General features: G+C 40.5%; 1 protein-coding gene across 2 annotated transcripts in view; it reads left to right on the forward strand.

Moving 5' to 3' along the window:
* Positions 1 to 1,094: 1,094 nt before the first annotated feature.
* Positions 1,095 to 14,751, forward strand: part of OSBPL10 (oxysterol binding protein like 10) — a 112,430-nt gene continuing 98,773 nt past the window's right edge. For both annotated transcript variants that reach the window (XM_084202709.1, XM_084202710.1), the window contains exon 1: positions 1,095 to 1,419. In XM_084202709.1, coding sequence (XP_084058835.1) covers positions 1,127 to 1,419 — 293 coding nt within the window. In that variant the 5' untranslated portion in view covers positions 1,095 to 1,126. The remainder of the gene's footprint in view (positions 1,420 to 14,751) is intronic.

The raw sequence follows: 14,751 nt of genomic DNA on the forward strand, positions 1-14,751 counted from the left end.
AGCACAAAAGCTCAGTTTATACTTTTTATACAAAGGCTCAGTTTATACTTTTCAAGCGCTCTTGAGTCTCCTCTGCCTTTCAGGTCAACAATTATAAAATGACAAGAAGAATAGTTACATCTCTGGTTTGCTGGGAAGATACACATTGTAACATAACTGAGGCACTTATCTAAGACAGCAAGGATGGCCACAAAAGTGATTCGTGGGTCTGGGCTGACTGTATAGGATCTGCTTAGCTTGTTATGGTGATCTTGAGGTTACATCCTCTCCCTTCAGGAGGTGTGGACTTGTAGTATATTTTTGTAAAGTCTGGATGAATGACATGACTCATGTGGTATGTTGATACACACTACGTGCTGTGGGTTGAGCAACAATATTGTCTTCCTGAGTGTTGGGCACACCACGCAGCTCACGAGTGCGGGCACGACTGTGCTGCCGGTGTACCGTACGACGGACAGTCACCTCCTCGGTGGTGACGGGGCACGGCTTGTGCAAGCGTCAGCCCCGCGCTCTGTGGCTTGGGCAGCCCGCTGTCCGCCGCTGTCGCGGCGCACATCCCGCCGCTGCTCGGGTGAGTGCCTGTCATGTGGCGGGCGCGTCACGGGGGGCGCGGTGCGGCCGCCGGGGCCGGAGGCGGTCTCGGTGTGCGCTCTGCCCCCGCCACACGCGTGGGTCTGGGCGCCCGCTCCGCACCCGGCCACCGTGTCCTTCGGGGTCGCTCCCCGTGTCGCACGGCGTGTGCGTGTGTGTGCCGGCCGCGGGCACCATGCAGTCCGTGTGCGTGCTGTGCCTCTCCCCGTTCGCCCTGTGCCTCCGCGTGTGTGTGTGCCTCCCCCGCCCCTGCGCGGCCCCCGCCGCAGCAGCGCCCTGCCCCTGGCTCGGGCGGGCGGGGCGCCCGGGGGGGCGGCGGGCGGGACCCCGCGGAACCTCGGGGCACGGACCGCCGCCCAGCTCCCCGCAACGCCTGGCGAGGAGGAGGCGGCGCGGCGGTTCACTCGCCCGCCGCGGCCCAGCCCCTTCTCCCCCGGGCGCCGCCCCTCTCCGCGCCGCCTGTGAGTCAGGGTTTTGCCGGGCACGGGCGGCAGCCGGGGCCGGAGCGGACGGGCAGCCTCCGCCGCGGGGCTCCATGGAGAAAGCGGCGGGCGAAGGCGGCGGCAGCAACAGCAGCAGCCGCAGCAGCAGCCGCCCCACGTCGGCGGGCTCGTCCCCCTCGTCCTCCTCCGCCAGCCGCGGGCTCCCGGGCCGGGCGGCGGCCGCGGGCAGGCTGGATGGAGGCGGGGGCGGCGGCAGCAGCAGCCCCGGCTCGGCGGCGGCCAGCCCGGGGGGCGCGCAGGCGCCCGGCGGCGGCAGGCGGCGGGAGCCGGTGCTGGAAGGGACGCTCAGCAAATACACCAACCTCCTGCAGGGCTGGCAGAGCAGGTAAAGCGCCGGGCCGGCCCCCGGCGGCGCTGCGGGGCCGCGTCCTCGCCCCCCGGCAGCCCCCAAGATGGTGCCCGGGCAACCGGCGCTGCCACCCGACCCGACCCCAACCCTCCCCGGCCGCCGCGTCCCGGGGCCGGGCTCCTTCCCCTCTGCGCTCGCTCTCCTTCCTTTTGTTGGACTTGTTTATTTTCCCAGCCGAGTTTGCCATAAGGGCGGGCGGGAGGTGGCCCGGCGCAGGGGTCGGAGCGGTGTCCCCCGGCGCGGCCGCCGCAGGTGCGGGCGGGGGCAGGGGAGGGCTGAGGCTGCACACACTGCTGTCCCTGCATGACAGGGCTCCGCTTTTAAGCTGTTTTTTCTGTCACGTTAGTATCCGTCTCCTGTGAAGTTAGCTTGGAAAACTAAAGAATGAAAAACTGAGAGCCTCCCAAAATAAAGGGGGGAAATGTCATGCTTGTTATTTTTACTATTATTTTTTTCGCCATGAGGAAACAGTTACCTTTGCGTTCAATAAAATAACTTATGTTGCTATGTCCTACCTGTTTGACAAGCCCTAATTTATGCTGATATGGTGACAGGCCCAGGTCCTGCAATTTGTTGGGTGTGGACAGGCTGACTTGCATCTGGAAGTCTCGAGGAGGGTCTGGTTTTGGTCTAGGTGTAGTGTAAAATTTTTACAGAGTTGGAGCCAGATTGTGGAGTTAATAGTGCTGTGTTGGGATCTGTTGAAAGCAAAAGAGATTTCCTGTGATGTTTCGCTTTTTGTTGTTTAACTTTGTCATCTTAGTGGATGGACAAAGATATGCGTCCAAAAAGCAACTTCTCATTATAAAACAGCACTGTGGTGATTTTAAAGAGAAGAAGATGCTATAGGGAGAACAAGTATAGGACTAGTTATAAAGTGCTGTACAGACCTCTAAGAAAACAAGCAAAAAGACTAAAACCTGCTGTTACTTATATTAGGTGATCACAAGCAATAAGAATGTGGGAATGGCTGGGATCTTGATGTTCTGACAGTAAATTTAAAGCATTTATAAGTGACAGAGTTGCATAAATGCCAGCAATGCTCTGGTGCTGAATCGTGTGTGCCTAAATCAGTGCTAGGACTACTGTAGCTGTACTTCCTGGAGAATTTCAGGAGCTGGTCTAATTCCATACACTGGAGGCCATGCGTAGGTGTACCAGCTATAAATTAAAAAGTTTGGTGTGAACTGGAGACACACATCTCCATTAAGTTTGACTGCTTCAGCAGAGACATAGAGAAGGCCTTTTTGCTGTCATTTGGTTACTGTAGTTCTGTTTTAGATGCATATTAGACTTTTATCTATTTGTTGGTTTATGTAGTTCTCCTGTAGTTTTGTTTAGGAAACAAACACATTTTGATACCTCAAATGTAGGACTGAAATCCATGACTAAAAATTAAAAGCGCTCTTACCCTCTTTTTCTTCCCTGACACCACCATCTCTTTTTATAGAGACAGAAGCTTCTTTTACTGTGCGTGATTTTAAGGGTTGTAATGTGAAATTGCAAAAGAGAGGTAATTGCTTATACCTCTTTGGATCTAAAGCTGCCTGTTTTTTGTATTTGGAAACATTAAATCTTTGATAAGGCTAACAGCTGTAAATAGTGTGCATAATCTGTGCATGTCCAAGAAATTTTACCTGAGAACATAATGGAAAAATGACAAATGTCACTTAAACAGTTCTACCACAGCACTTGGAAATTAGTGTTGGTTTACTTCCAGCAGTCTTTTTTAATACTGCTTTATTGTGCTGTGTCAATTGCCAGCTTTATTTTCTGTAAGTCTCGCTTTTTGAGCAAGTGGTTTATCATGAGATAGCTTTTAGGATAAGTAACTTTTTTAGTTTGCTCACTTAGTCTATTCTGTTGATACGTGTGGCTATGGTTTGGGATGTGGAATCTGATACAAGTTCTAAACAGATCAGTTGAAACTTGAGGCTCACAGAAGTTGATCTTACTATACAATGTTCAATAAATGAGTAGTGATCCATGGGTTTGAGCATGGTTGTCCGTTTGGCCTTCTGTTATTCCATTTGTTATGGAATGTGTTTACTGTGAATTGGAGCTCATTCTGTAACAGTCTGTGACTTTGTAGCTGGCACTTGCAGCGTGTTTGTTAGCAGACAAATTAGTTTTGCATTTACTTCATTTGAAAAAACACAAGATTGTTCAACTGCATGATCAATACAACCAGATGGCATGAATATAAATAACATGGAAAAATAAAGCAAAAACTGACAGAGTTCACTTATTGTGGATTTGGAATGTTCTTCTTTAAAGCTCCTTATCCATTAGCCTGAATAATTTAAATGTGGTTAATGTTAGCTCTTGCCTTGTGGTCTTGAAGTTGAAAGGCTTTCCTAGGTTATCCAACACTTAGTGTGCAGAGTAGCCTTTACAAGTCTGAAGCAATGACTGTAATTTGAATTATAATAAAGTAGTGTCACTTCGGAATAAATGTTCCTTTAGCAGGCATATGCAAGGTAGTCTGATTTTGGATGAGGGAACTGAATATGATTACTGAAGCATAACACTTCATTTATAAGCATTAACTGAAGTAATTGAAGGCCTCAAAATCAGTCAATCTGGATAGCTGCATTGCTTCTTATTTTGAGAATTTCCAAGTGTTTGTTACTAAAGAAATCCATTTGTTCTGCTCTAGCAGATCAGGAACAACCTGATCTGGAAATGAGTGAGGTGATTGCTCACCTTTATGACAAACAGAAGGAAACAGTATTTTTTTGTTTCATTGTTTTGAGGCAGTTTGTTGTGTAAGAAAGATGTCAAGGGGCCTGGGCATTTGTGGTGTCTCCACTTGGGTCTGTAACTTTCTGTGGATTTATTCAGGTATGGATACAGAGAGTGGAGCTTAATCTGAAACAGACTCTTTGACATGAGAACACTTGTGTCTGGTCTGAGACGGTAGGGCATCTGGCTGTCTTTACTATGAAATTACAATAATTGTGTTCTCAATTGAGGTGCTGTTACAAATAATTTCTATTGGGATTTACTTGTTACATGTGTATGGGAAGGTAGAGCTTGTATTTGAAGCAGGAGTTGTGTGGATTTGATGGACAAATATATCTCTGTGGCATCATCTCATGTCATGCAAGACTTATTTTCATTAATTAATTTGAAATTACTGAAATACTTACTGCCTGTGATGTTACTATCCTTTCTTTTGAGTAAACTGGCAAAATGTTGCAAAAAATCTTAAAGCCCCCATTTGCCAAGGTAATAGGAAATTCATGGTGTGTGCATCCCCCTCTCTGCTTTTTTCCTGAAAATAATTAGTACTTGCGCTTGTAGGGTTTTATCCTGCAAGCGTGTGTAAAGTTCTGGATCATCTGCATTTGAGCTGGGACTTAAATCTGGGTTTGTAACAACAATAAATGGAGCCCTGGCTGATGGATGTTGTCGCTTTTCTGAGCTGAACTGCTCTGTGTAAGTTGTTCTGTTGCCCAGGTGTTTTTTTAAACATTATTTTGGCCTACTTTTGTTTCCTCTCTCAGTTGGGAAATGTATTGTGTTACTGGCCTGCATGAATCATGCCTGACTTCTTGTGCTTGGGCACCACCAGACTTCTTTTGGGGATTAGCTGCATTCCCTGTAGGTCAACAAAAAGTGTACTTTGGGGCAGTCTGGGGATTTTTTGCACTCAGCATCTTTATCAGGCTCTCCAGTGCTGTGGTGTAATATCTTTTCTTGTGTAGTTGCACAGAGCAGTTGCAGTTTGACTCCTGCCACAAAAGAAAGACCCTTTCTTATTACCAGTGTCCCAAGCAGGAGGTAGCCATCAGATTTTAGTGCCACTTTAGGAGTTGATTTCACTGGCTCCCAGAGCTTGTGCTGCTCTGACTGCAACTCTTACGGGAGGTTTTCTACGTATGCTGACAAAATGTGTCAACAGTGTATTGTGCTGTAGCACAAAAATATTTGTGTAACATTTTAATTATTATTTTTTTAAAATCTATATGTATATTCCAGAAATTATATGTATATTTATATTATAAATTATGTATATTTACATATTATGTACATACACATTATGTATACATATTATATACTTACATATATACATACATATATAGGTATGCATATTATATACATACATATTATGTATATTTATATTATATTATATTTATATGTATGTTCCAGAAATAGAAATAGATAGTGACCTAGAAGAATTGAGGAAGATACCTTCAAACACAGTAATAACCTCCCTTTCCCTCTTTCTGAATCAGCTAACTAGTCTTTCACAGAGTTTTTGTGATTGACACATCTGCTTGTGGAGTTTTGGCATAGTTAGCACCTCTAGTATTCTTAATATTTTTCAGTATAGTATATACTATATATAATACTATATATAGTATTCTTCAATGGTACCAGTCAAGTTGTTTGAGCAATGAATTGGGGCATTTTTCCAGTATAAATAAATAGTATATGGTTACTGAACAAACTATATGACTGTGGTGTACCTGTATAGGTGCTGAGGGGGAAATATGTCCTAGAAAAATAAACTGGGGTATTTTGGTATAAAAATAAGCCACCCTCGTAATAAGCCATATTAGCCATATTAAATAGCCTACCAGTAGACTGTATCTGAGAAGGAGAAAATAGCCACATGCATAATTTAATATTTGTGAAGTTTGCTGAAATGGGAATTTTTTGTGTTCTTACTGGAATTAGATTAACACCAGCTCCTCCACTGTGTATTTTTTCATCTTAGTGTGATTCTGTGGCATGTCTGTCCCGGGCTTTGTGTAGTGTTGTAACACCCTCCAGGATTTATTTGCAGAGTCTGTGAACAGGGAGACTCCCTTTTAAGGAACTGGAGATGCAATATATTCTGTTTCTTCTGTTGTTCTGCATCTCCTGCTTGAATTTTGGAGCTTTGCTTATAATTTGTTAGGAATTGTGTAAACCTTAAAATTTCAAGGGTTTTTTATACTATAGTGCTAACATTCTATTAAAGATTTTACTTGCAAAGTAGATTTTACTGGAGACTCTGTTGTCCCTTCACTTGTAGGCTCTCTTTTTAGTAGGAGGCAATGTGAAAAGGAAGAAATCTGCTTAAACCCGATTTATATTAGTTCTCTGGAGCAAATGATATTTCCTGTGCTAAACACTCAATAGCTGCATATTTTACTTTATTTAAATCAATATGTATGTCATTAGTCTTAAATACACTTGGAATTTAAAATGCCAAAAAGCCAGTTATTAGTAAGTTCTGTTTTGGATTAAGGCACTAATCTGTTTTCTTAATTCTAAAATCTGTGTAGCAAAAATAATCATATTGAAATGTAAGTTTTCTTTTTTCTTCCTCTCCTCCTTTCACTTCTTGCTGTTGAAACTTTCCCCCCCTTAAGTATCATTAATGCTCACTTAAAAAACAAATGAAATTAAAAAGAAATAAATAAATCTTTTAAAATGTATTTCCCTAGTTTCTATGTAGGAAGATTTAAGTTAAGGTGTACCTTCTCTTTGTTTAGTTAGTGGCTGAGTAAACCTAACTGGTTTAATGACCTGCTGGTTGCTTAGTTTGAATAAGTTTTGCTGTTGCCTCTAAACCATCTTTGTTGGGAGAATGGAGAAGGCATTTCCAACAGCAAATTCAGAGAAAGAATTTTAACAAGGTAAGAGAGTGGCTGAGAAATCCATCATTCTCTGCCCTTCAGCAGTGCTTGCAAGGAACATTTGGAAGAAGACAACTTTGAACCTCAGGCTAAAATTGAAAAGGAAGGTCCTGTGGTTAAGGAATTTGTTTGCCTTGTGGGGGTGTGGATTCTGGTTGGAGAACTGCCATGGACATTTCTCTTGTCCCCAGGCAGGTAACCCAAGCTCTTTGTTCCTTAGCTGCTTATATCACATAGTGTTGGGGCTGCTTATGCCTATGCAGAGGATAAGTTCATATAATGGATAATAACCTAATGCAAAAGATGCTTGATGATAATGTAGGAAAAATCTGTTTGAAACAGATGAGACTCGGGCACTTTCACTCAGGCAGTATATTGGGGATTTTCAAGTGCTCTTCAGAGCTGAGCAGCAGTCTTCTACCAGAGGGAATGAAGTGACAGTCAAAATAGAGTGTGGTCTTCCTTTCACCCAGATGTCACACTTAGCTCTCAGGCAGTGCAGAGAAGTGGCAGTTGGCACTAGCACTGAAACAGGCACTTGCCCTTCTCTGGGTTTTGTTATTACTGGCTCATTTTGCTGCTAGCTTTTTTCAACGGTGATTTCTGTGCTTGGCAAGGCAATGATAAGTGTGGTTAGAGGGAACACACATGGACTTGCTGGCTCATTTAAAAAGCCCCACCAATTTATGAATATGGATTTTGTTAATGTAGGAGAAGTGACAGTAGATTGTTAAACTAAGTAATGTGCCTGGAATAATTTTATGAGTATGTAAGTATTCAAAAGTTTTCCCCAGTCATTTTATATTTGAAACCAATTGTTCAGTAAGAATCTATTTGGTCTTTCTTTAGCTTCACCTAATACTCCCTGTTCTTTATTATGTATTTAAAAGACTGAACTATTTAAGTGAAAAAGTTGTTAAAAATTGCCATGACAATGGCTTTTAAATGTACAACTATATTTGTTAAATATGTACTATAATGAATGATGAAAAAAAAGTAGTGGACTTTGTTCATTGAAAAATGCAGTTTCTATATCATAAACTAATGCAACTGTTTTTACAAGTATCTCAGCATTGTGCTTTAGATCTTGGAGGCTTTTGTGGATATCTTCCTGAGATGTTTAATTACTTTTTGGAACGTTATCCGGAGAGACAAAATTTGCTTAGTACTTAACTGTTGCATATAAAAACGTTGCTGTAATGCAAATGCCGTCTAAATGTTGCTGCACTTCACTTTCCAAGATAGCATTTAATTTGTAGGTAATTTAAAGCTGAAGGGTGGAGATTCTTAACTACTCAGTTGTATAGCCATAGTGTTTGCCATGGTTTCTGTTGTGTCTAGACTTGTGTTTCTCTTTAGATATTGATCTGAGGATTTGTCTTCTGGTGATAGGGGATTCTTCATCATAATCATGGGAACAATTTGCCCAGAGTTAATCACTACTTAAAAAACTACCTGTTGTACTTAGTGTGTATCAGCCTCTTCACTCAATCTCCTGATGCTGGACTGAAGATACCTCGTATCATATTTGGGCTCTATGTTCATTATTTTTGGGCAGGCTAAGTGGTTATCTTTTGTCTGTGTTTGGAGTATCTAGACCAATGGAGTTGTCTAGCTGCAAGTCAGCTCTTCCAGTAACTTTATGTATTTTTTCCAGTAAATTTATGATAGTCCTGATGGTTATTCAGTGTTTCAAAGTTGTTATTTACATGGGACACCAGAACTGTGTATGCATTCAGTTGTAGTTGCACTTGGGATCAAATACAAGGATAATGCATTCTGTTTGCTCCAACTCAATATTTATTCCCTGCTTAAAAAGTTCAAGGACCATCAGCTTTTTTGGTCTTTGTTGGTTATTTTTTAAAATTTAGGTTGTTAGTTTTGCCTCTTAAGTTTAATTGTTAGTCTGATTACAGGCAACATTGAGACCTCATGTTCCCTGGTGTTGGGTTCTCCGGAAAGGTATCTCCATACCCACACGCTTGTTATTTTCTGTTTACTTAAGCTGCAGCATCCTGGTGCTTGTAATGCCTTCTCCTGGTATTCAGTATACTACTTGATCCAGAAACATATGGTATAGTACTACCCAACTGAGTGCCAGAAGTGTCAAAATGAAGGGTAACACTTCACTACCCTTTTTTTTGTTTGTCTGGGAAGGTGTTGGGAAGGATTGCTGTGGGAGCTGTCAACCTGCAGACTGCTCTCTCCACAGTTAGCATGTTTTTGCATATCCCCAGGGATCTTTCTTGGGCTTTCTCATGGTGCCATCAGGCCCCAGTTTTTGAGGGGGGAAAAATAGCAGTTAATTATTTGTTTAGGAAGACAATAATTTTAAAATATAGTTGAGGAAAGTTATTATTAGTTGGAAGAATTATTTGACCAAAATAATCAATAGGCTTTCCTTACCCCCGCATTTTTATGAGTAATTTCTTTTCCAGGTGAATCCTGTATCTTGTAATTATGACTTTTTTGTCACTAGATATATAATTTTATTTTGACAGTATTGGAAAGCAAGATGTTGGCTGATGATAGCCTATTTTCATATCATCAGCAATCTTTATGGAAATTTTTCCTCCCATGTAGGTCATTGCTAAGCACTCCAAAGCCAAGTACTGATTGCCAGAATAGCCTATTAGAAATACATTCACTCAAATAACCTCCTTTAGTTATATTTTGAGGCTAGCTCAATCTTTTAACTGTTTTTCAGTGCATTTAATGTGTAATTCTCTGTGGTTTGGGTGCTTGCCCATTGTTTTTGATGAGGAGGAGCTGAATGCATCAAGTATTGATGAACTTTAACCTTTTTTTGTCATTCACTATATGTGTGGTGTAACCTAACAATTTTGTTGGTGGTATTTTTTTTGTTAAAATTGCAGTGATACGTGGAGTATGAGTCTTCAAAATAAAAGACAGGGATACACTGATGTGGAGTACTAATTGCTAAATGCTGGGTGCTTGTTTAGGACCTTCCTGCAGGCTAAATGTGGTTGTTGTTGGGTATCAGCATTTGTAGGTGCCTGAAGAGATACTTTGACTGAAAAGATCTTAGGCTGTCAGTTGGGTGTTTCTAAACTAAAATCCCTAAATTACTATTTTTATTGTGGCTTTGAGTAAGTTACTACTACAAGTTCATGTATCAAGTGCATATTTCTCAGTGACTGAGGAAATGGCTTTTTTCAACTGCACAGCCTTTCAGGGATTATCTGTTCCAGGGTTTAGAGCTGTGCCTTATATAGTGTGCCTTTAGTCAGATTGACAAGATTTTTTATAAACTAAGTTGATGTTTATTTGATTTGCTTGAGAATGGATTTGGAGCAAAGTCAAGAATAGTGATGAGACAGGAAGTACATAAATGTAAGGTGGGGCTGTGTGTTGATAAAGCTTCAGTGTTTGCCTTATACACGGAATTGTGAACATGCTCCACTTACAGCTATGTTGGTTGCTACATCTTTCATTGAGGTAGGGCACACACACTGCGAGAAAATCTGCACGCTGCAGTCAGAGTAGTGCGTTTACCTCAGCTGCGGAAAGGTGTGTGTGTTTTTCCAGCCTTGGAATATGGAGAAAATCTTCCTAGTAAAAGGAGACTTGTTTAAGCAAATTCAGGCAAGACCAGGCATTCTGCTATTTGTGTGCTTGAATGTATGAAATGAAAAAAAAGAGGAGGGAAGAAGAGAGGGAAAGGATGATTTCTTGTCTGTTGCCATAATTTGGAGTTGTGTCAAGTTTCTGTGTAGCGCTTTTATCATGGTGATAGAAGGAAAATATGAACTTAATCATGAAGAAGGTACCAAGGTGTAGACAGATTAACTTTATCCCAGCCCAAACCAGCGCAGTGGAGGAGCAAAACAGGTTATTCGCTGCTGCAAGCATCAAGCATTTGGCATTTTTGGTTGGTTGGTTGGTTTGGTTTTGGTGTTTTTATTTTGGTTGTTTTTAGCTGAAAGGTTTGCCTTCCACATCATAAAGTGTAGTGTGGGTTTTGTCTCTACTTTCTTCCCTTCTCTGCTCTTCTCTTGTTTTATCTTACCAGCTTAGTGAGCTTTGTTTTACATTGTGTTAGTGTATGAAATTCATCCTGTTTTTATTATGCAAGTAGAAGGAAAGGATAGATTGGCAGTAGAACAAGGGAGGAAAGAAAAGAGTAGAATAGCTGGAGAGTTTTAGAAAAGGGGTTAAAGCATCTGGAGAATGGACTGATGGTGGCAAAGCACACTGTAGTTACAGGACGAGAGGAATAGTTTCACACTGAAAGTGAGTAGGTTTAGATGAGATGTTGGGAAGAAATTCTTTACTGTGAGAGTGACAAGGCACTGGCGCAGGTTACCCAGATAAGTTGTGGATGCCCCATCTCTGGAAATGTTCAAGGCCAGGCTGGATGGGGCTTTGAACAACCTGCTGTAGTGAAAGGTGTCCCCCGCAATGGCAGGGGGGATGGAACTGGGTAATCTGTAAGGCCTCTTCCAACCCAAACCATTCTGTGATTCTGTGTAAGGGAAGAAACAGGGATGAGACAGAAGCAGATGCTCAACTGAGGACAGCATAAGGCTAGACCTTTAAAACTTCTTTAAAAAGAAAGTCTGGAAGTTGTATAACATGAATTCAGAATGAAGTCTTGAAAGCCCAAGTGAGAGAATTTGCTCTGGAGCATTTTAATACTGCCATTAAGAATGGCACACAAGAAGTAGTGTGGAAAGTAGTGGTTTTTAAATTGCAGAATGTGTAGCGAGGGTTTTTCTGGTTTTGCTTTCTTCCCTTTGCCACTTCCGCAGCAGAGCTTCCTTTGCCTTTTAAACGCAGTATTGATTATATGGGAATTCAGGCATCTGTGATGATTAAACTATTTTCTTGCTAAAGGTTGTAAGTATTGTTTTTTCATTTTTGATTGGAACATTGATGATGAGGATTTTTGTAGAACAGTATTTCTAGAGATATATATGTGTGTGTGTGTGTGTGTGTGTGTGTGTGTAGAAAGCAGCAGCCTAATGTGTAAAGGTCTTCAGAAGTTATGTTTGCTCACCGATCTAAATACTCTTTCTTCAAGGCTAATGCTCTGCATATCTTGCAACATGTTGATGAAAACACCCTCTTACAGGTTCTGTGGACTCTATACATATGTTTCTTAGAGACAGTGTTGACAAGATACTTGTTAAAGATTACTCCATATCAGTTGACAGGATAAAGACCAAACATGGAAACTTCATTTCAGTCAATGAATTAATAGTCCTAAGAGTAAAGGCAAGGGAAACACTACTGGATTGTCAAGTATTGGCCGAGAAAGTTGAAAAGTTCCAACTTTTCTGAGATGATGTAAGAAAGGTCTGGTTTCTGCAAAGCTCTGTTTGAACAAGATGGGTGCAGAAGAGCTGGAAGGAAACTAGCATGCTGATCTTGTTATCAAGATTCTTACTTTGTATATTGTATTTTCTCCCATACGATGTGTAAAGAAAATACTGCATCGAATATGTTCATTCTTCCCAACTGAGAACTTTTTAGATTGTGGATAAAAAGAAAAATTTCAAATGCTAGGAAGAATGAACAGAAGGGAAGACATAAAATTGAGGACTTCAGAAATTGCCAAAGTATGACCTTAACTTGCCTTTGCTTCTTTTTTTTCTTTCTTTTTTTCTTCTGTGTGTTTCTGTCCCTATATATAAGAAGTATATGCAGTTCACAAAAATGGCATTAATATAACATAGCTGAGTTCTCAGCCCCTTTTATATGGTAGTGAAATGAGCTATTCACCACTATTTCTTGTTTAACAGGTTTTGCAAGGGAAATAATATTTTAAATGAAACTTACAGTTGGGAGAAATGCCAACATTCATGTGGTTCAAGTTTGAGAATCTAGATGGTAAATTATCTGCATTTTGAAAGTGAAAATAACAGCTCCTATAATCATTGCAGTAAAAAAAACCACAGAACAAATTTAAAACCAGATGTTTTATTCCATCAACTTGAACAAAAATTATTGTTGCAATAGATGTATTCAGAAGAAGTGTGCCTGCTAGAAAGTATCTGGTATTTCATGTATTCACTTAGAATATATCATAATAGTTTGTATCTAGAACAGCTATAGAGAATATACCCTCAATTAATTATAGAAGAAGTACAGAGTGGAATGGAGGAATGAAGAAGTGGCTTGAGGACTGGTGTCTCCTGGCATCATGTATCTTTTTCTCCTGGAAATGACCTCTAAAATTTTTGTTTCCCTTTTGCTGGTGGTAATCAAATTTTATTACTATGAGTATCTTCCATATAAATTACATGAGTGATGTAGGTATGTCCACAAGCCAAAAATAGCTAAATGAATGTGAGGCAGGTATCAGAAAGCCAGATTCTTGAACACAGGAGGTTTGTATAGGTGTTCTAACTCTGGTGACCTAGATAGATGAAGATAAGCACTCTTCTGATAAAAGCTGTTTCAAACTATTTCACTTTCTGTTTTTTAGAAATAGGTAAGGAAAAGAATACGTAAGAGGAAAAAAGGTAAGAATAGGTAAAGGGAAAAAAAACTTGCACCCATGAGCTTGTCTTTGTCAGTATTGCAATGCATTACTCAGTTCAATAAAAATAAAATACTAAAACTGGTTTGTAGCACAACTGTTCTATTGTTTAAACTTTTAACACCATATTTCAGGGTGATAGTGTTTTCTTAAAAAACCTAAAGCTTTTTTTTTTAAGTTTTTATCTTTCATCTGAAAACACTACAGGTACTTCACAAAATTTGAAACATCAGATGTGATGCTTAACATTCTTGAGGTTAGAGTAAGAGAGGTTGGATCTCTAACTGACCACATCTTTCCTCTTTAAACGATTGCTAGATTATAAATATATATTGTTTTCCTTTCTTAGTGTAATGGTGAGGCCTAAAAATGACTCTCATTGATTGATTACAAGATGGTTTTCAAATCTAAACATTAATTTTTCAGTTTACAGGAAGGTTATTATTTCTTGAGGTCTTTTATTCCTTGATGTTTTTAGCTGCAGTCTAGAAAGTAACAGTAAAGAGTTTCTATCTCCTGGCAATGATTCTTGCTGAGGACAGGGCATTGCAAAACAAGGATGAACTCTGAAGGTCTGGCAAAGAAGTCGGTGAACTGTGATACAACCTCAGTAGAACTCTGCTGACTCAAGGCAGCTAATTGAAAATTTATGCAATAATATCCATGGGTAGGATGTGGTTATGCTTTGAGCCTCATTGCACTGCATTATTGTAATACAGTACAGTCAGTATCTTTCTTTGACAGGATCTTGTTCTTAAAAAGTTGACTTCAACAAAGTAGCTTCTGAATATTGAAAAGATGTCAACTTGAAATCTAATGGATCTAAAAACAAACTAGGAGGAGTCTTGAATGTATTTGAAACTTTTTCTGTCATTTAAAAAACATAAATGAAATTCTTATCAGTTCTTAACATATACTGAGGAAAAAAAAAGAAGAATCTTACATAGTATGGCAATCTTTATTAATACAGTTACTTCCTTTTGTAGGTCACTATGTAAAATTCAATTTTTAAAAAAATTAACTGTGTAATCATGCTGTACTTCCCTGTCTACCCTTCTGTTGCCAGTACCTCTGTTCTCTTTTTTTCAAGCTATTTTGAACATCCTAAGGCATGTCTGTGAGTCCATATTCTGTTTGTAAAAACTACATTTGTGATTGATGCTGGTGCAA

The sequence above is a fragment of the Fringilla coelebs genome, assembly GCF_963513975.1.
Source record: "Fringilla coelebs genome assembly, chromosome: 1".
Classification (NCBI taxonomy): domain Eukaryota; kingdom Metazoa; phylum Chordata; class Aves; order Passeriformes; family Fringillidae; genus Fringilla; species Fringilla coelebs.